This window comes from Cibotium barometz, chromosome 50 (assembly GCF_041138505.1).
Source record: "Cibotium barometz isolate CiBa-2024 chromosome 50, ASM4113850v1, whole genome shotgun sequence".
Classification (NCBI taxonomy): Eukaryota; Viridiplantae; Streptophyta; class Polypodiopsida; order Cyatheales; family Cibotiaceae; genus Cibotium; species Cibotium barometz.
The window spans coordinates 18,588,842-18,610,347 of NC_141095.1; the positions used below are offsets into that span (position 1 = coordinate 18,588,842).

The window sequence follows — 21,506 nt, forward strand, 5'->3', positions numbered from 1 at the left end:
TATATACCTGGAGTTCTTTTCCATGCATGGGCTTCATCCATGCTCTTGGTAAAAAAGAAAGACGGGTCTATGCGAATGTGTGTAGATTATCAAGCTCTTAATCAAATAATGATTAAGAAAAAGTATCTGATGCCGCGCATTCATAAGTTGTTTGATTAACTCAACGGTGTGAAGCATTTTTGTAAGATTGATCTTAGATCAAGGCCCTCATCAGGTTAGGATTAGGTAATAAGATGTTCCCAAGACCATGGTTAGGACTCGTTGTGGATATTACGAGTTCCTAGTCATGCTATTCGGCTTGAAGAATGCTCCAATGACATTTTTTATGACGCTGACGGACAAGGTTTTACATCCATATTTGGAAAAAATTGTAGTAGTTTTCCTTGAGGACATACTTATATATAGTAAGTTGAAAGAATAACACTTACAAATTTTTTAAACTCCTTAACAAGAACACTTACAACATTTTCGCTCATGTTTAAACTCCTCAAGGAAAATAAGCTATTTGGGAAGGAACCCAAGTGCAAAGTTTTTACTAAGGAGATCCACTATTTAGTCCATATTTTCTCCATGGATGGTATGCAAATGGATCCTGACAAGGTGGATGCCATTGTTAGATGGCATGAACCTAGGAATATCAAGGAATTATACAATTTTCAAGGTATATTTGGGTTTTACTAATAGTATCCACCAAGGACTACTCAAAGATTGCAGTCCCCTTAACCGATGAGTTGAGGACAAAGGATAAAACAATTCATTGTGGGGATTCTCATTGAAGAAGTTTTGAGAGATCAAAGTGGCCATTGCGACGTCACCAATATTGAGCATTGTGGACACCAATGAGCCATTTATTTTAGAGAGATGCTAATGGGGAGACCATTGGGACAATTTTAATGCAAAGGGGATGCCTTGTTACATTTGAAAGGAAGAAGCTTAATTGTGCCCAGCATAACTACTCGGCTTACAAGCGAGAGTTACTTGTGCGATTATTTATGCTCTAAAGAAGTGACAACATTTTTTGTATGGCACTACGTTTAAGGTTTGGATGGATCATCAAAGTCTTAAATGGCTTTGAAGTCAAGGTGTGTTAAAGGGTAGAAAAGCTCGATGGACAGAGACCTTATAGGAGTTTGACCTTACACTCGAGAGAGATAAATTTAACAGAGTAGTGGATGCGCTCAGCCACATGCTGATAGTCAATCACTACAATACGTCGGGGGCACAACAACGTTTTCTAGTTAGCATTTCAGTACACATGCTGATAGTGATTGACTATTAGCCACATGCTGATAGTCAATCACTACAATACGTCGGGGGCACAACAACGTTTTCTAGTTAGCATTTCAGTAGTGCTTTTTTTGTCGGGATGTCAAGGATTTCGTTCGACGCTGCTACTACGCACCACTCCTAGCAGCAGTAAAATTTCGCTGCTCTAGAATGTTTATCAGCAAAATTTCAGTGATGATGAGCAGCACTTTTAGTAGCAAAATTTCACTACTACACTGTGATTTTGTTGCCGTGAACAGAGAAGATAACAGTGAAATTACGCTGCTATTTTTGCTGTATGAAATTCCAGAGAGTTATTGGATGCTGAATTATGAAAATACATGTCATATGCACACAGATAATGATATATCAGTTTTAAAACATCATCCATTAAAACCCTTAGAGCCATGTTTCAAGCAAAAAAAAGGTAGTTGAAAACTTTTGAGAAGCGAACTAACTCAAGATCATGATTCTATCCTACGTTGTAATATATCCATATGTGTTGCTTCATCAATGTCTATATCTAATGGAAGCTCAATGAAAATATGGGGTTCTATATCAATATCAATATCACTATCATGATCTAATGAAGCATTGCCCCATGATTGATAGGTGACTTATCATCTTCTTCCGATTGATGTTCCTCATGCTCTTCATCGGCCCCGTCCAAAATGTTTTCTTCATCATCTTCTTCCAATGAGCCGATTTGAGGTAGTACTTACACCTCATCCAAAGATTCGACCTCCGCATCTTGATCTTGAAAGATATGATTTGAATCAGGGGACACTTGTATAACATACCACTACTTTGGGTCAATTCGATCAACATGAAACACAACCTAATTATTAAAAGAATAAGGTCATGTAAAAGGGTAGGAGAAGGGTGTGTGTGTGAATGGACTTATGGTCCACTAGCTCACCTATTTAAAGGTGAAGCTAGAAGGCATTATGTAGTGTGCAAAGGCCAAGTTGTATGCATAAGAAACTTAATAAACAAGATGTGTTCTTGTATTGTGGTCTCTCTCCTCCACTCATCTTGATCTAGCATAAACACCATGAATTTCAACATGGTATCTAGAGCTAGGCAACTTGCAAGGTGTAGACTAGGTCAAAAAAGTGTTCTTTGAGTGCATCTCATCTACCCCTAGCCCCAGTGGAGGTCTTCCAACTGCTTGTAGAGGCCGTTTCTTGGCGAGGAAATTGAAGAACATCTCCGGGCACTCAGTTTGGTACAGCCAATTGTTGGTTTACATCTCACTCAGCTATGAGTAGGTCGGCGCACGATTTTTGTAGTGCTAGTTTTTGTACAGAAATTCTCCTTCTGTGGGTAAGCTTAAGCCACATAAGCTTAGGGCTTTTGAAGCCCTAAGCCTCAAGGTTCTACAGTAGTCAAGAGATGAGCCTCAATGGCTACTCGACGCGTGCGCAAGAAGCTGAAAACCAGGGCAACCCTGTGAGGAAGCCATGGAAGCTTCAAAATAGTGTTTTTTTACACTAATCTTGGCTTAATTAATCTTAATCACTTAAGTGCTTCTTGAAAGTACTTTTGCTTCGAGATCGTGTGAGGAAGCCATGGAAGCTTCAATAAAAGCTTCAAAATAGTTTTTTTTTTACACTAATCTTGGCTTAAATAATCTTAATCTCTTAAGTGTTTCTTGAAAGTACTTTTGCTTCCAGATCCTTTGAAGTTGTTGGCATACACCATGAGGTGTTCATAAGTCTCATTCATCAAACTTCATCAAGCTTCATCAAGTGTTCAACATTCCCAAGTGTGCTTATTAGCACTACAACTGTTGCTAAACACTATTGGTGGGTGTAGCCATTAGCAAAGGGGAGCCTCTCGACATTACGGAGTGTTTCTAAGCACTAAGAGTGTTCTTAAACACTAATGGTGTATCTAATCACCAATAAAAGTGTCATTAGATACTAAAATATGCTGTTAAGCATTAATAGTGTTGCTTAACACTAATGGTGATCTTAATCACCAAAGAAAGTGTTCTTTGACACTAATGAAGCTCATTTCCATCAGAGTTAGTGGTTGGGCACAAACCCTAAGTGCTAAACCATAAGCTTCATCAACTTAATCTCTTTTTATGCAACATCCTTGGCTTGATTAAGGGTTGTTGCACTCTCATAAGCCATTCTCTTTCTACTTAAGCTAAAACATCACAAATTTTCTCGTTTTCTTCTTCATAAATTAGCCCATTACACTTTTGTAATCTCCCTTCAAGACCAAATGTCAAAGGAAAACACCCAAATTAAGAAGGTCACATAAGGGACCAAAAAACATCTCTTAAGCAACGAAAAAAGCATTGCATATGCGACGCCTGCTGATTGGGCATCGCTTAAAAGACGTGTGTCTGAGGGCGTTGCTTAAATGATGACGGGCAACACATAAGAGACATTCAACGAATATTTTAAACGAATAAAAATTCATAGTTCTCTCTATCCCTCTAGCATGTTTGGAACAACCGTTCTCTCTATCTCTTTGTGTCGCTCATTATAATACTTCTCTCTCTCTCTCTCTCTCCCACAGACATACATATGATATCAAAGTAGTCATTTTCTCTCTCTCTCTCTCTCTCTCTCTCTCTCTCTCTCTCTCTCTCAACCTGAATTAGATTGAGATCACACATTAAATTGGAACTCTCCCTCTCTCTCTCTCTCTCTCTCTCTCTCTCTCTCTCTCTCTCTCTCTCTCGACTTGAATCGGATTGAGCACACATTAAAGAAATCTCTCTCTCTCTCTCTCTCTCTCTCTCTCTCTCAGGTCGAGCACACAAGTGAGCAAAGATCAATTCAACCTGGCAGATTATAACACCGGTAAGCAATTTACATTTGTGCACAAAGTTGAACAAAAATTAAAGCTCATGTAAATATATGTACGTGTATAAGAGTACAAAGTATATAAAGTGATCAAATGTCTGTAAATGGTAAAATATGATGAGTACAAATAGTAGAATATGAGGCAAACATTGTTTACCTAATCCTATACTCATGTCTATGGGTAATAGTACGTATAACTATGTACAACGCCTCAAAATACAAAATGGGGCTTCAAAAAAGCTAGAGATATAGAGAAAGGAGAAGGAGGATCCTCTAGTCTCCATGATCTATACCCTCACCATCCTCATCATCTTCCCCTAACACAGGCTTCTCCATCGACATAAATTTACACCCAATGGCACTTTGTCGATCTACCTCTGTCATCTCCTCATCGCCCTGCAACATAATTTGTTAATGTTTGAGTACTTTAATTAGAAGTCAAGTGAAATTTAATCTAGATTACTTATAAAAGTAGTTGGTGGAGGTAGATAGGTCTTCTATAGGTGGCTGTCTCTATCTCCTAAGTAGTGGGATCATGACCATAGTCCTTCACCTGTTATTTAAAAACCACATGAGTTATCGAGTTGATATAAAGAACATATAATACATACCTACATGCACGTCAAAGATAAAATGTGAACATACAAAAGTGGCAATGAAGCTCTTCTTATACGCATCCTACCAAGATGTGATGTATGCCTACTAGCTCATGCTAACACCATATTAGTGAATTTGGGAAGTTTCCAATTCCCATTTTTGAATACTTAAAAAAGGGGACATGGATAACATGTTTGTAAGTTTCTCAAAATCCTATCATATGACCTATCGTTGGAAAGCGCTTGAAAAATGGAATCTAAAGAGCTATAAAGCGCTCATTTTGGATTAGTGGTGTTCAAGTTATGGTTAATCCAAACTTTTGACCACGTGTCCCAAACTTGTGGGAAATTCCCATATTCCCCAATATGGTGTTTGCTACATTCTATAGACATATGTTCGGAATCAAAAAACATGAGTAAATAGACATAAGATGTAAGATAAACATTAATACATAGCTAGCGAGTAAATATTACATACCTTCTATTGATCCCAATGTGTCCTGAGTCGCATCTCCTGTGGCCCAAAGGCCCTCCACAACTTAGGATGCATACTAGTGGGGTGGGTATTCTCCGCCACTACAAAATATCTCCTACACATTTTGAAGTCACATCCAAGAAGTTACAATAAAAATAACTGTGAGCTGTGAAACACCCACCCATCAACGAATTTCATATCACGTAGACATAGGTTGCAATAAACAATGAGTCTATTTATATAGACTACAACTAGAGATAATACTTAATCAGTTCATTTGATGCAAAAAAATGAACATGCTATGAATACTTTTACTACAAACTCATACATAACTACCTTGAAGGATTAGTTATTGTAATTTTTATTTTGTTCCAATGTCAAACAGGTTCCGGCTCATCCTCTAGTACACCACCTCCTCTAACATGCCTAAGAGGTCCTGTGATAGGGTGAGGATGTGTATCCTTGTCTCCATTGACAACTTCTGTGATGTTGTCTAGATCCGTGCAGTATGAAGCTGATGAGGCACAAACATACTACGAGCAGAGAGTTCCATGTTGGTGTGTGAATTGTCGTTTGTGGAGGAGGTAAGTTCACCTCCACCTCCCCACATGACCTATTGCATGTCCTCTCTCTCTCTCTCTCTCTCTCTCTCTCTCTCTCCTACTTCCCTGCACTCTCCTACACCACCATCTTTCTTGCTTTCATGATTTCTTACAGTTGCATAGTGTTCTAATCTATTTTTTGGGGTTTTTTTTGTAGGTTACATATCTCCACCCCCCCACATGACCTATTGGTTGTCCTCTCTCTCTCTCTCTCTCTCTCTCTCTCTCTCTCTCTCTCACATCCTTGCACTCTTCTACTCCATCATCTTTCTTGCTGTCATGTTTTCTTACACTTGCATTCTAATCTTTTTTTTTGGGTTCTTTTTTTGCAAGTTGCATATCTCTACCATCTATCCCCATATCTCTACCATCTATCCCTAATCTCTCAGAGGTAAGCCCCTTTTTCCTCTCCCTAATCTCTCCATATTTAATTGATTTTATGCTTTGAAAATGTAGTTGATTAGTGATGCGTTAACTCTAACAACTTTACCCCCTAATCTCAAAGGTAAGCCTTCTAGTCTTTTGCTCTTTTCTAAATATATTTGTCACATGTTCATACTCTCTTGCATAACCTATATAACCACATCCATGCACATATGTAGATGGAGGACACCATATATAGCCGAGAAATCACCCCTGACATTACTTCCCAACCAACTAGCCCACCTACCCCACATGTCATGAGCACTCACCAGTTTTTTTCCTTCATTGCACAAGCCACCCTTAAAGCAAGCATCATGGCTAGAGTCTATTTTACCCATGGAGAACCAGATGGAGGCCCGGGTTGTTGCAAGATCAGGGTATCCAGTTTTATCCAGTTTATGCTGGACTGGGACATAGCTTGGAGAGCAAATTTTGGGGGCAAGGTACTTAAAATTAGATCAAGCAAATAATAGAAAATACGCTTGTCGTTAAATTAACCTAATATAACTTAAATTAATATAAATTAGTCTAATTAATTAAAATTAATCAAAAATATGATGAAATGATAAACAAATGATCTTTTCATACTTAGAGTGATCCAATTTATTTTTCCATAGATGCACCATTACAAGTACACTAGTCCCTATAGGTTTTAGATCATTCACATCAAAAATGTAATTTTACTAATTAGATTATTAATATTTGCACGCCTTCTGGTAGTCTGGAAGAATTTTGAAAAAGAGATCATTAAAAATCCAACCATTGGATTTGTAATTTTTACTAACCACCACATTCTACTAATGTCTCAGTATCTACCCACTCTTTTGATCTACAAGATTGAGGATTTTAAGTGGTAGCTATTGTGGGTACAAAAAGAGGCGTATATTATAACACTTTAGAGACCTTGAAATGTTTAAAGAAAATAGACAAATATCTTAAAATATTCTCGAAAAATCAAGTTAAGCTCCATATTATGTGAAGATCTAAGGTACAAAGTTGGAATCTCATATGAGTTTATATGTAAAAGATATTAGCATTTTATGGAATCAGTTCAAATTTGGGACAGGGTGTATACATTGACTTTGTACCTAAGAAAATGAGGACTTTTGACCATCTAATGCTTAATCAAATTATGCAACTATATTTCCAACTTTGAATATGATGTTCCAACAAAAGAACTTGAAGCGAAATTCCTTCATTTACTAGGAGAGATTAGCCACTAAAGGTAAACAAATGCCTGTTTTTTACTGTTTATAGGGTGCCTGAGTGGACAAAACTGGGTACCCTGATCTTGCAACCACCCGCCCATCGGCAACCACGACCATGTTCACACCCACACCCATACCATACCCTACTGCCCCCACCCTCGGGCTGTTCTTCCAACCGCAGTCGTGGTTTACATTGTTGGGGTAGTGGTGGTTGTTGTGGTGGTAGTGCCAGGGATGCATCTACCCCTCCAGGTGAGCGTCTACCCATACATAGTGTGGCCGATACCCACATCTCATCGCGTCGATCTAGTCGGCGTTTTGGTAGCAGCCCTCTCCCCAATGGAGATCATCATCTTTACACGATGTGGGAAGGGAAGATCATGCTTGATGATGTAGGTTATGTGATGTGGAATCATGTGAGGGAGCTATGTGGCATAGTGGTTGCCCATGACACTCTGACCAAATTCATCCACCTCCCATTCGAGAAGAAAACAAGAATCAGTAATCAAATCAAGAATGAGTTCAAGCCTTTCCTCGGTAGCAAGGAAGTACCTAACAAGTGGATCCACGATCTCATGAGAGATTGTATGAAACACAAGAGGTCCAATGTCACCCAAGCAGTGAAAACGGGGGGAGAAAGCCTTGGTTTTGTGACCAAGAGAAATAGGATGAGGAATCACGAAGAAAACCCTCAACGATATGCACAACAAGAGGGAGCAACGACCAAGCGACTAGAGAGCTACGCCCTTAATCGAGGGGATGCCTTAGATTATTCGTTAGGTGTCACTAAAAGCCCTTAATCGAGTGGTTTTAAAAAATGAGTAGAGGAGCACGTTTATTCGAGGGGCTGACTTGGATTTCGTTAGGTGTCACTAAAAGCCATGTTTCGTTACGGCCACCGTAAATTCGATGGCAGCTTTAAATGTAACCTTATCATTCTATAACTTTGCCCCAATAATTTTACCTAGCCCTGAATTTAAAGGTTCAAATTTTTGAAGTTTACTTATAAAACCGATTAATCTATGCATTTTTTCAATAAAAACTGGTTGGGCTTGAAAGTCATCCTTTTTTTCACTTGTTAAAAAGAAAGTTTATTTTTGACACTGGCCCAACGATATTTCGTGGGTCATTATAATGTTAATAAGTCTCCCTCTGAATGCAAGAAGTGAGCATGTGTGGGTCCTATGGCCAAGTGAGAGGAAGCGGCCAAGAAGGCAACAAGAGTTTGAGTCAGTGTTCGAAAAAAACTATTTTCCCAAAAAGTAAAAAACCTTCATCTAAAAATTGTGAAATTATTTATAAAGAAAAATTTCAAATTTTAAAGGTTTTTGTTCTACAACCTCTCAAAATATGCAGGTTTTTGTACCCTTAAGTTTCAAATTTAAAGGTAATTTTAAAAATCTGCAAGTGCAAATTACACTATACCCGGGTTTTTTTCGAACACTGGTTTGAGTGAAAATGTCCGACATCTTCTTTGACATATTGAGCAGGATGACAGCACGGGTGACGACCTCGGATACTGATAGTTTGCAGCTCTATAAGACTAGCGCGCGCGCATTCCCCACACACACACACGATAACACAGAGAAGAGAGAAGGAAAACCCAGCTTGTGGACAGAGAGAGAGAGAGAGCGCTCTGAACCCACGCTTGCGGAGACGACGATGGGATTTGCGCTGCCCGAGATCTGTTACCGAGATGTAGTGATTTCGCTGCTGGTGGTGCTGGGCGCCCCCCTTGTTTACACGCTGTGGACGAGCGTGGTGGTAGGCATGTGGTGGCGGCCTCGGCGCATCAGGCGGGTGTTTGAAGCGCAGGGGGTGAAATGCATGCCCGGCCGCTTCCTGTATGGCAACCTCCCAGAGATTGTGGCCATGTGCAACGATGCCCGCTCCCTCCCCATGCCTCATCTCTCCCATGACATCGCCCCCCGCATCCTGCCCCACTACTACAACTGGCCCAAAACATACGGTAAGCTTCTTTTTCTTTTCACTTGATCAGATAGATATTACTCTCGGTTGTCACCCTGCCCAACTCGTAAATAGGGCATGCAACCATCTTAACAATGGGTGGAGAGTCTCATCTTGTCATTTTTTTCCTCTAGTTCCTGGTCATCCTTGAGAATGGCTACCCTCTTGACTTCCTTGTTTCTTCTTCTTTTGCTCCTTGACCTTGTAGGGTTTACTCTCAGTTGGTTGCTTCTCCTCATTTGCTTGTTTATTGACGGCTTTCTGGCTTGTTATATGGCTTCATCATTGCTCACCATCACTGGGGGCTCACTCAGTCCAACCCCCATCTACTGATTGATATTGTTCACTGAATAACTTCCAATTATTACAAGTCCACAATGTTAGATATGGATAGGAATCTCATGGCTTCAAGACCTCATGAAATAGGGGGATGTTTGACAGTCCAAAGTTGTGTCCATAGCTCAATGTTCCTATAATCCACACACCCCTCAGCTCTAGCCTCTACACACACACACACACACACACACACATGCACATACACAGTTTTCTTATTGTTGCTGGTTTGCTATCATGACAGGTGAGCTCTTTGTGCATTGGTTTGGTTCTCAAGCTCGAATCATCCTAACAGAACCTGACCAGGCCAAGGAAATATTGTCCAACAAATTTGGGCATTATCAGAAGAATCGTGCAAGGCCTGATACTAGAGACTTGGGGGGAAATGGGCTGACGGCTTTGGAGGGAGAGAAGTGGGCTCAACATCGGCGCATCATGAACCCAGCCTTCTTTCTTGAGAAGCTGAAGGTAGCCTCAACTTCTAATATATGCAGTAAGTTCTGTGATGGCGATAAGATTCATGTCGTCTGCCATGATATGTGACACATAACATTTTCCATAGCATGGGACACATAACATATGCCATTATATATGACACATAGCATGTGACATTACATATGAAATGAAATTATCTGATTTATATTACTTGTGTTTTGAGGGTGACTGGAGTGCAACATTGTGAATACCTTTTCATGCAAGGGTTTATTGGGCCTAACATCATGGTTGGGATCATGTACACTAGTCCATGGCTCCTACGATGGCCGGGTGTACGGTTGCAATGATGGAAAAATGGGAAGCCCGAGTGGAGAAAGAAGAGATTATTAATGTTCATGCAGACTTTAGAGCTCTGACAGCTGATATTATTGCTCACACTGCATTTGGGAGCAGCTTCACAGAAGGCAAGCAAGTGTTTGAAATGCAGCATGAGCAGCAGATCCTCTTAGACGAGGTCAATCGCACTGTATATATCCCTGGATCAAGGTGAGAAGCTGAGAGCAGAATTAATGGCTTTCCAGTTCTCAATGTCCAGAATGTTCTAAACATATGCTTTTTGACCTTTCTTTGAGGCAGATTTCTCCCAACTGCGCGAAATCGGTACCGCTGGAAGCTCCGCAATAGAATTGCCAAGGTCCTTGGCCAACTCATTGAAAAGCGCCTAGAGTCCTCTGATATTGGTCGTGGAGACATGTATGGCAACGATTTGCTTGGCCTGATGATGGCTGCTAACAAGGGAGAGCTCCAGGGAAACCAGAAGAACCTGAGTATGGGGATTGGTGAAATCATTGATGAGTGCAAGACCTTCTTCTTTGCAGGGCATGAGACGACATCAACGTTGCTGACTTGGACATTTCTACTGCTTGCAAGCAGTCCGGAATGGCAAGAGCGTGTTAGGGAGGAGGTGCATGCGGTGTGCGGGACAACAGAGCTACCGACAGCCGAGTCGGTAAACCATCTGAAATTGGTAAGTGGCAGATGATCAGATGATCAGCCTAGTTGACCGTGGCTTGAAAAACAAGAAAAACTGAGAATGTAATGGCTAACAAAGCGTCTTTGCTTGCAGGCAGGTATGGTGCTGAATGAGGCACTGAGATTGTACCCTCCAGTAGTGGCCATGTTTAGGAAAGCAGGCACTGATATGAAGCTGGGGAAGATCGAAGTCCCAGCAGGGACGACGTTGGTAGTGCCAATACTTGCTTGGCACCATGACCAGCGGTATTGGGGTCCGGATGCTAACGAGTTTCGTCCTGAGAGGTTTGGGGGGGGTGTTGCCAAGGCAAGTGCAGTGGCTGGGGCTTTTATGCCATTCTCCATGGGGCCACGCAGCTGCATAGGGCAGACATTTGCCATGCTCGAGGCCAAAGTGGTGCTTTCCTCCATCTTGCAACGTTACAGTTTCTGCGTCTCCCGTAACTACCGCCATGCCCCCACCACTGTCTTCACCATACAGCCCCAATTTGGAATGCCGTTGATCTTTGAAAAGCTCTAAAAATCAACATATGAGTGCAAACTTTATAGGTACATAATAATAATAGAACTATTCTGTCGAAGGTTACATACCATCTTGGATCTATGAACCAGAATGCGAAACACCTGGGGTATAGATCAATGTGAAAATATACGAAGAAGTAATCAATGAAGGCCCGACGCCCACAAGCAAAAGTGAAGAAGAAAAAGATTGTTGTATTTCTCTATCAAACTATTAAATCTCTAATAGATCCGGCTAAATGTTATTATCATGATGTAATCAATTATAGCACGTAGCTTAGGATGCAACTAGGGTGAAGCACAACACTTTACTAAAAATTGCCAGGAAAAATGTTTTCATGCATTCCACATTTCATCTCATGCATATGCATTAGCAAACTCCTAAATCCTCTTGATTTTCCATTTGAGAAAATGGGGGGAATGTAGGAATGTCCGCCTGTGAGTGTGAACGGTTGTTGCCACCCGGTAGATCTCAAATGTGTCATGCAACATCATGCACGATCTATATATATAACTCCTCATACGATAATAAAAAACATGCTAGTTTTCCGATATCGCGTCTCTACATTTATGGCGGTACAACATGTGCACTACATATTTAGGGAGTCTCCTACAAAACTCTTATAGTCGAACAAGTCACACCTTCGTCCTCAAGTGGAGTAGGGCTTTGTATCCCTATGCAGATTGAGAAGAGCCAGACTAGAATCATCCAAGTGCCGTATGACCCAATCAAATGGCCCAAGCCATACACAACTTGTGCATTTAAGTGGTGATTGAGAAGAGCAAGACTAGAATCATCCAAGTGTCATATGACCCAAGCAAAAGGCGGAAAGTCTTACACAACTGGATGTATTACATGTTGGTTGCTTTTACTTTTGGAATTTGACTTTACAGTCATTGTGAGAGGAAGGATCGTAACATGCAAGATAGACTCAATTATGTTATATTATTATGCTACTGATTATTTCACTAAATGGGCAAAGGCTAGAGCCTCTGGGATAGTTGACCCTCGTAAATTTATGTATGAGTAAGTCATTTTGTTACGTACCTCATAGCATCTAAAGGAGAGCTCGACCGGCCTCTGAGACCATCCACCAGAGCGTGGGTGCCGAGCGAGCCAGGGTTTAGGGGAGAGGGCGCTCGAGCGTCGTCTTGCGGGCGACCGGACATGTGTGGGCATGTTGGCCACTATGTATGTTCGGCTGTAGGGATCCCTATCCTCATTCTTTCAATGGATGAGTGGTGAACAAGAGCTCCTTCTCCTCTACGTTTGACGCGTTGTTGCTGCGCTAGTGTAACATTGGTATTAGAGCCCGCATGTGAATTGGGGCCAAGCCCATGCTAAGGTTAGTGAACCATTGAAGAAAAGGGGACCTTATCTAGATAGGGAGCTGGTCGACTACGTGTGGAGTAGAAGAAATCGCCATAGCCATAGCCCTCTTTTACTCTTCTCTTGTTTACTTTTGCTCTTCTTCCAACCATTGCATAGGAGCAAGCAAAGGAAAACACCATCTTATCTGCATACCTCTCGACTGTCTGGAGAGGAGCCACCATAGCTGTAAATGCTCTGCATTGTTTTTGTTTGGGCTTTCATGGGCACGAGTGTGGTAGCAACAAGAGGGGAGGCTTAAGAGAAATCTCTCTCTTGGCCTTGACTGCAGTAGCCCCCAAGGTGGAAAGAGAAAAATCACCTTATCCATTTCTTTCTGGCTCGCGACTGTGTGGAGGAAGCCGGTGGGAAGGAGGAAGCGCAAGCCAGTGTGAAGGCAGCTGGGGGATCTCTCTCCAACGTGGTCACGAGAGCAAGAAAGAGAGAGAGTAGCCATGTGCTCTCTCGCCTTGTCAGAAGCAACCGACAAGTGGGGGTGATTGCTCGTCGACTGTAAGCAGTGGGCACAGTAGCATGCCATATTGGCATGCTGTTCGACTGTAAGCAGTGGGCACAACAGCATGCGATATTCCCTTTAGTCAAGTGAGCACCACCCAACAATGGCTCACAGTGCACCAACGGTGCAACTCGGCAGCACAACCAACGACTGGCAGCCTGCCCACGCAAGATCGAGTCCTTGAGAGAAGGTTCAAGCAACAAGAGCCCGACAGAGCAAAGCGCACCAGCAGAAGGAAGCAAGGGGTGGTTGTCACCTTATCTCTCCCTCTCTCTCTCCTGTATGCGTAGAAGCGAGGAATCTTTATCCCATGCATGGATAGTCACCTACAACAATAGCAAAGGGGGGTCATGAAGCTTGAACGACACTGGGCATGAACCTCTGAGCAAAACAACAACCAAAGATTTCTCGCTCTCTCTCTCTCTCTCTCTCTCTCTCTCTCTCTCTTGTGCGTTGCCATTCGACAGGTGGAAGGCGTTAATGTACCACCCTGGCTACGCAAGAAAGCGGAAATCTTGGCATTAGCAACAAGTTTTGGACGTTCTCTCTCTCTCTCTCTCTCTCATATCAATGAGATCGCGTCTCCAGCGCTCATAGACCAAGATGACACAATCTCCTTCCGGTTTGTGAGGGACCATGGATGTTCCCATTGACATAGTTGTTGATGTTTCCTTGTCTATAGATGACCCCCTAGATCCATCCGCAAACGATGGACATCATGGAGTTAGTGGACAAGAAGCCCTTACAAGCTGATGACACTAACTGTAAGAATTAATTTGAGGATGATCTTCTCGATGATGAGGATGCCTATGGAGATGATACTCATCCCATGGATGTGGAGTTAGAGGCCGAGATGGATATCTCGAGGGATTCCATAGCTTAGTAGTTTGCAAGGACTAACGCATTGGAGAGAAAATAGATTGAGGTTTTTTCCAGGCTTAGGAGTATTCATGCCCGTTTGGACTCTAGTTGTGCTACTCTCGTAGGGAGTGTTGTTGCATGTCGAGATTTGCATAGAAGAGGGTGCATTTTTCTTCTACCGAGGACGTAGTGCCTCGAGTAGGATCGTGGGCCGGAGTGCTTGCGAAGCAGTCTCCCACCAGTGATTTCTAACACTACAACATAAAGCAAGCATAGACGCGTTGCATAGACGTGCAAGTTATGGGGGCGTCTATACTCACGTCTATAAATGCGTCTATAAGCGCCTCTACTTTCTTTGAAACTAGACACTCTTATAGATGCATAAGTTACGTTTGCGTCTATAGTCGCGTCTATAAACGCGTCTAGTTCCTTTGAAATTAGACGCGCTTATAGACGCGAGCATAGACGACACAATTACAGACGCACTTATAGACGCAATTTGCAATAATTTTTTATATAGTTGCAATTGTGGACCTTGCAAAGAAAAACAGAATCTTCAATCTCCAAAAATATCATTTGTTGAACTATGTGCATCAGATTTTGATAATATGCAAGATTTTTTGGTGCATTTATATACAAATGAATCTCTAGAAAGCATAATTACAAGGAAAAATATGCTAAAGAAAGAGAAAAGAAATAGGTATAAATCGAGTAATGTGGTGAAAGGGATGGATACATGCAAAGGCTTAGGTATATCAAGTAATCCCATGAAAAACAATCCAAAGAACAATGATTCAATCCCCACATCTTTTTATCAAAGTGAAGCTTTTAAAAAAAATCTTGAACCTCCATGAAAAGCAGTCCAAAGGTGAATGATTAAGTAATGCGACGAAAAGCAACATATCACAATAAATCTATACATGTAATCTCAAAAAGGCATGAATCTATACATGTAATCTTAAAAAGGCAATGAATCTATACCAAAAGAAAAACCATAGCCATAATAAAAGTACAATGAAAGAACTAGAGTTCAACCTTATCTTCAATGAGGTCACCGTTGCTAAAGTATCTATCTCAATTTCTATGCCTATATCCAAATCTACAAAGAGATCCATCCCACTACTAGCCAATCGATACTGACAAGTAGAGGATGGTCCAATAACACGATCATCATCTCCAATGGCACGATCATCATCAATGTTTTCCAAGCTATCTCCCTCCATAGTTGAGTTGACATGCTCCTCCATATGTTCAATGTGGGTGAATGTACTATAAATGGCTCTTGAACATGGTGAGATTGGGATTATATGCCACCATCTCTTATTGTCAATTATTGGTTGATACACAACCTATTCAAGCGCATAGGTACATTATACAAAAAATTATATCTTTACTATCTGTATAAATGCATATATTGTCATTACCAATAATTATATATACCTATTCACAATGTTGTGGTAGCACTAGAGTCCCATCCTTTTCTTGCCAAAACTTTGTAGAGTCAATGGTTACAAAGCCACTTGCATAACGCTTGATTGTTGCATTAGGACCTCTTTCCACTACCACATCCTTAAACCACTTGACCTCCAAAATATATACAAAGAAGCTGCGAAAGTCAAGCCTAATGATATTTTGGATCAATCCACAATAATCATCCATGGCTCCATTGGCTCCCTCAAAGCTTGCAATTACTCCACAATCTTGGGTGTTCCTCTTGTTGGAGCTCTATATATGGCTCACTCTACCTAACTTGGTCTCACCTATATATATGTATCTTGTCCTCAATATGAATCAGTCTTTGGGAGCGTACATGATGTGTCTCTTGTCTCGTCTCTTTCTCTCTACATTTCAACATGGTATCAGAGCGTAGATCTATGAGGGAAGCATCTATGTCTTCTTGTTAAATTCATGATTATAATTTCATGTCTTACAAGATTGTTCTTTGATTATGTGTTGTCTACATGATTTTATAGCTTAACTTGTTGTTATTAGAGTTGTTTCTTAATCGCGTCCTTAAAACCAAAACCAGGTGCAGGTGCGTAGATTGTATTGTGCTGGTGAATCCTATCAAAAAAAGTTTGTCAAACAGAGTTGTGAGTCAAAAGTTATGACAGTTCAGGCAAACTGCATCTGTAAAACAGCAAAACAGGTTCTTTGTGTGAGCACACAGGTTTCGTCTTCATCAAGTGTCTTTGTGAGCACACAGGTTTCGTCTTCGTCAAGCGTTTTTAGCAACCCGCCCAAATCTAGCTTCTTCGTCAAGCGTTTTTAGCAAACCGCCAAATCTAGCTTTTTCGTCAAGCGTCTACCAATGAATCTTGCGTCCCACGTCTCGGATTTTGCTATTTTTAGCAAAGCAACCAATCTAGCTTTTTCATCCAGCGTCTACCAATGAATCTTGCGTCCCACGTCTCGCTATTTTGAGGACTCTTTTCTTATTGACGTCTCTTATCTCTTGCAGTCGTCCTTGTCTATGGTGTGCAGATTTTGTGATTTTATCTTATACGTCTTCTCACAGATAGATATGGCTATGACTGTTCTCGTCAATGGTTTTCCTTCTGGCCAACGTTCTATTCCTTCTTTTCAAGGCCAAGGGTTTCCCGGTTGGAAAGCAAAGATGCTGTTAATTCTTGAAGGCGATGAGCTCTCAGATGTTGTTATTGGCAATTCTCTATGTCCGTCTCAGCCTATTATTCCGAATTCTGACAACGTTCTTATCACGGAAGGCCCTGTTTTTGATGCATGGCGTCTTGCTTATATGGATTGGCAGAGGCGTGATAAAGCAGCTCGTCGGTATATTCTTTCTACTCTTAGTGATTCTCTCATGCTTGATGTGTATGACTTTCCTACTTCCCATGACGTATGGGAGTATCTTATAGCAAATTTTCAGAAAAAGTCTGTTACAGAAACACTTTATTTGAGAGGTTTGCTTTCAAAGTTACAGTATGAAGTTGGTACTGCTATGACGGGACATATTGATTCTTTCAAATCTATTATTAATCAACTTGCTGCTGCGGGTGATCCTGTTCCACGAAAGCAACTTATTACAATTCTTCTTGATACGATAAAGGATCCGTCTTATGACAACATTGTTACCATTCTTTCTAACAAGGACGGTCTTGATTTTGACCAAACTTGCATATCTTTGATTGAGTATTCTCAACGTCAACAACGACGTAGTGTTGGTCATGATGCAGTTATGTTTTCACAACAAGAGGAGCCTGAGTCACAACAGTTGGAACGGGCCTTTAATGTGCGAAGGCGTTCTTTTCAACGAGGCAACCGTAGAGGTGGTCGTCGTGGTGGTAGTTTCTCTCGTCTCAAATTTCCTAACAAGCATTGTTCTTACTGCAATAGGAATGGTCATACTGAAGATGACTGTTGGGCACGTCAATATGATGAAGAACACAACATTACCACAAAACAACCACGTTTATCTAGAGATTCTTCTTCTTGTGATTATTGTGGAAAATCTGATCATCCCTCTTCCATGTGCTTTAAGCGTCGATTTGATGTAGATCGAAATCGAGCATATGCAGCCGAGCATCATGATAATGTTATGCCTGAAACAAGTTGTGTTTTATATTCAGTTCCCCCAGACAGAATACTTCATGTTCGTGATGGTTCACTTTTCATTATTGATTCTGGTGCTACAGGAAATATGACATATGAATCTAAGTGGCTACATAACTATCATTCTTTACCTGTTAAGCGTGTTGTTTATCTTGCTGATGATACAACTTGCCAAGTCAAGGGCATTGGAGATTTATATCTTGGCACCTTATCTTCTTCAACTCGAGTTTTACGAGGGGTTTTACATGTCCCAGAACTTCAACGTAATCTTCTTTCAGTTGCAAGACTTGTTGATCTTGGTTTGTTTGTTGGATTCGACCACACCAAATGCCGCATTGAGAAAGATGGACAGATTATTGCAACTGCTTCTCGTAATGGCAATTTGTTTGAGCTCTCTCTTAATGATGCTGTAGCAAATGTTGTCACTGCTCCAGGGGATCATGATTGCAAGATATGGCATCATCGCTTTGTTCATGCTGATTTCTCAAAGCTTCTTAATCTTCATCGTCAAGGTCTTGTACGCGGAATGGATCTTAAAGCTCATCCTCATATGGGAATCTGTGAGTTTTGTGCTCTTGGCAAACACAATCGTAAACCCTTTCCTCTCTCGAATTCAGTTCATTCTCATGATTTGTTGGATCTTGTTCATACCGACATTTGTGGACCTTTGCCTCCATCGAGAACACAACATCGTTATTTCATTACGTTTATTGATGATTACTCACGGTATACAGTTGTTTTCTTGCTTCAACAAAAATCTGAGGCGTTATCTGTTTTTAAGCAATTTCACAAGGCTGCCGAACTTCAAACTGGACGTCGCCTCAAGAAACTTCGCAGCGATAATGGTGGAGAATATGTGTCTCGTGAGTTTGAGAGTTATTGTACGGACCATGGTATTCATCATGAACATACAATTCCATATTCACCTCAACAGAACGGTGTTGCTGAACGTAAGAATCGCACTATTATCAATGCTATACGATGTATGCTGATTCATTCTGGGTTATCTCGTGTCTTCTGGAGTGAAGCTCTCTTGACAGTAGTCTTTGTTCAGAATAATCTTCCTACTACTGCTCCTTCTGATCCAGCCACGTACAGTGATGCTATATGTTCTCCACAAAAGGATCAATGGCAAGAGGCTATGGAAGTAGAGTATGATTCTCTTATCTCTAAAGGTACATGGATACTCACTGAGCTACCTCCTGGCCGTACTGCCATTAAGTGTAAGTGGGTATATAAGACAAAATTTAAAGCAGATGGATCCTTTGACAAATTCAAGGCACGTTTAGTTGCCAAAGGTTATTCTCAAGTTGCTGGCGTTGATTATCACGAAACCTTTTCACCAGTTGTTCGCATTACTAGTATTCGGGTTTTATTGGCATTTGCTGTTCAATTTGACTTAGAAATTCATCAGATGGACGTGCGCACAGCTTTCTTGAATGGAGATTTGAATGAAGAAATTTACATGGAGCAGCCAGAAGGATTTGTTATTGCAGGGAAGGAAGATCTTGTTGCTCGTCTTCATAGGGCTTTATATGGTCTTAAACAAGCTTCACGGGCCTGGTACATCAAGTTTGATCTTTTTCTTACCTCCCATGGTTTTCTCTCTTGCTCTTCTGATCCCAACTTATTTACCAAACACCAAAATGGTAGTTTTGTAATCCTTGCCCTTTATGTGGATGATACAATCCTTGTTTCCAATGATTTGGGATTTCTACACCAAAGTAAGCAGTTGTTATCTTCGGCATTTGATATGGTGGATCTTGGAGAGCTTCACTCGTGTCTTGGCATTCAGATTCAAAGGGATCGCAGTAAAGGTATTTTGTTACTTCGACAGTCAAAGTTTATTGAAGATACTATTAAGAAGTTTGGTTTGGAATCTGCACATTCAGCAACTACTCCTTGTCTTGCGAGTTCCATGAAAAACACTTCTGATGGTGGTGGCCAGCTTGTTACAAATCAACCATATGCTAATTTGGTTGGATGTCTTCAAGTTGTTGGTTTGAACACTCGTCCTGACATTTTGTTTATTGCTAACTATCTCGGGCAACACCTTGCATGTCCTTCTCTTAAGCATTGGTCTTCAGCAAAGCGCGTGTTGAAATACTTGAAAGGCACTATAGATTATGGTTTGGTTTATCAACGACAATTCACATCCGACTCCATTCCATCTCTTTCTCTTTTGGGTTACACAGATGCAGATTGGGCCAGCTCACATTTATCTATGCGATCTACTAGTGGCAATTGTTTCTTCATTAATGGTTGTCTTATTTCTTGGACCAGCAAGAAACAACGTTGTGTTGCAGTTTCTACAACCGAATCTGAATATGTTGCGGCATCACTTGCAGCTCGTGAACTCATTTGGCTTCGACAAGTGTTGACAGATATCGGCCATTCTCCTCTTTCTAGTACACCCTTGCGGTGTGATAATCAGAGTGCTATTAGTCTTGCAAAAGACTATGTCCAACATAACAAGTCAAAACATATTGTTGTGCATTACCATTATGTTCGATACGAAGTACGCAAAGGCACTATCATGATTGAACATTGTCCAAGTGACCAGATGATTTCAGATATTCTTACCAAAGGTCTCAATGAGTCACGCTTCATTCTCTTGCGCTCAGAGCTTGGAGTTGCCTCGGGCTCACTCTTTCTAGATTAGGCTCTTTACTCTTATGGTAGCTTTGTACATATATCGTTGTAATCTTCTAGACACCATGCACTTTGCACATTCCACAATTGCTCACTATGACCTCTTGGTCCTTTTGTATATTTGTACATAGATGCACAATGCACTTTCACATCATTACTTCTGGTTCATATTTTCACATTTGTATAGGGGCTTGGGTTTTTCCCTTGTACTCCCCAAGGGTTTTTTCATCCATAGCTAGAGACCCTTGTTTGAGTGGGGGTGTTGGAGCTCTATATATGGCTCACTCTACCTAACTTGGTCTCACCTATATATATGTATCTTGTCCTCAATATGAATCAGTCTTTGGGAGCGTACATGATGTGTCTCTTGTCTCGTCTCTTTCTCTCTACATTTCAACACCTCTTCTCATCAATCCTTTGTGTGCGAGAATGTTTACCCTTCGACCACAAAGCATTAAACATTGTACACTATACCAAGGCAAAAAAATTATAAATACCTCAAAAATAATTTTTTGCAAGTTTAACATACTAAAATATGATTGAGAACACAAGTATGTTTACCTTTTTGAAGCATCCTCGGGCATACTCCCACTCCTCCAATGTGATATGCATGTTTTCATCTTGCGCCACTCTCTCCATCTCCTCATGTAGCCAATCTACATCAAGATCCTTGGGAAGTGATTGTAGGTGCTCGGGGTATGGCACACTACGTCCATGGCGCTTATGGAATTTCGACCTTTCACTTTGTCTTCTTGCCTTTTCATCCTCGTACTTTGCCACCCATCTTCTGAGTCACATCACTATTAAGCACACAACAGGTATTAAGCTTACTATGCATCTCTGTATCCATGA

General features: G+C 41.0%; 1 protein-coding gene across 1 annotated transcript; it reads left to right on the forward strand.

Moving 5' to 3' along the window:
• Positions 1 to 8,951: 8,951 nt before the first annotated feature.
• LOC147609892 (cytochrome P450 734A1-like) lies at positions 8,952 to 11,925 on the forward strand. The gene is made up of 5 exons (XM_086787123.1): positions 8,952 to 9,364; positions 9,941 to 10,164; positions 10,439 to 10,677; positions 10,768 to 11,158; positions 11,258 to 11,925. Exons 1-5 carry the CDS (start codon positions 9,058 to 9,060, stop codon positions 11,681 to 11,683), a joined length of 1,587 nt encoding a protein of 528 aa, XP_086643249.1. The 5' UTR covers positions 8,952 to 9,057; the 3' UTR covers positions 11,684 to 11,925.
• Positions 11,926 to 21,506: the final 9,581 nt, after the last annotated feature.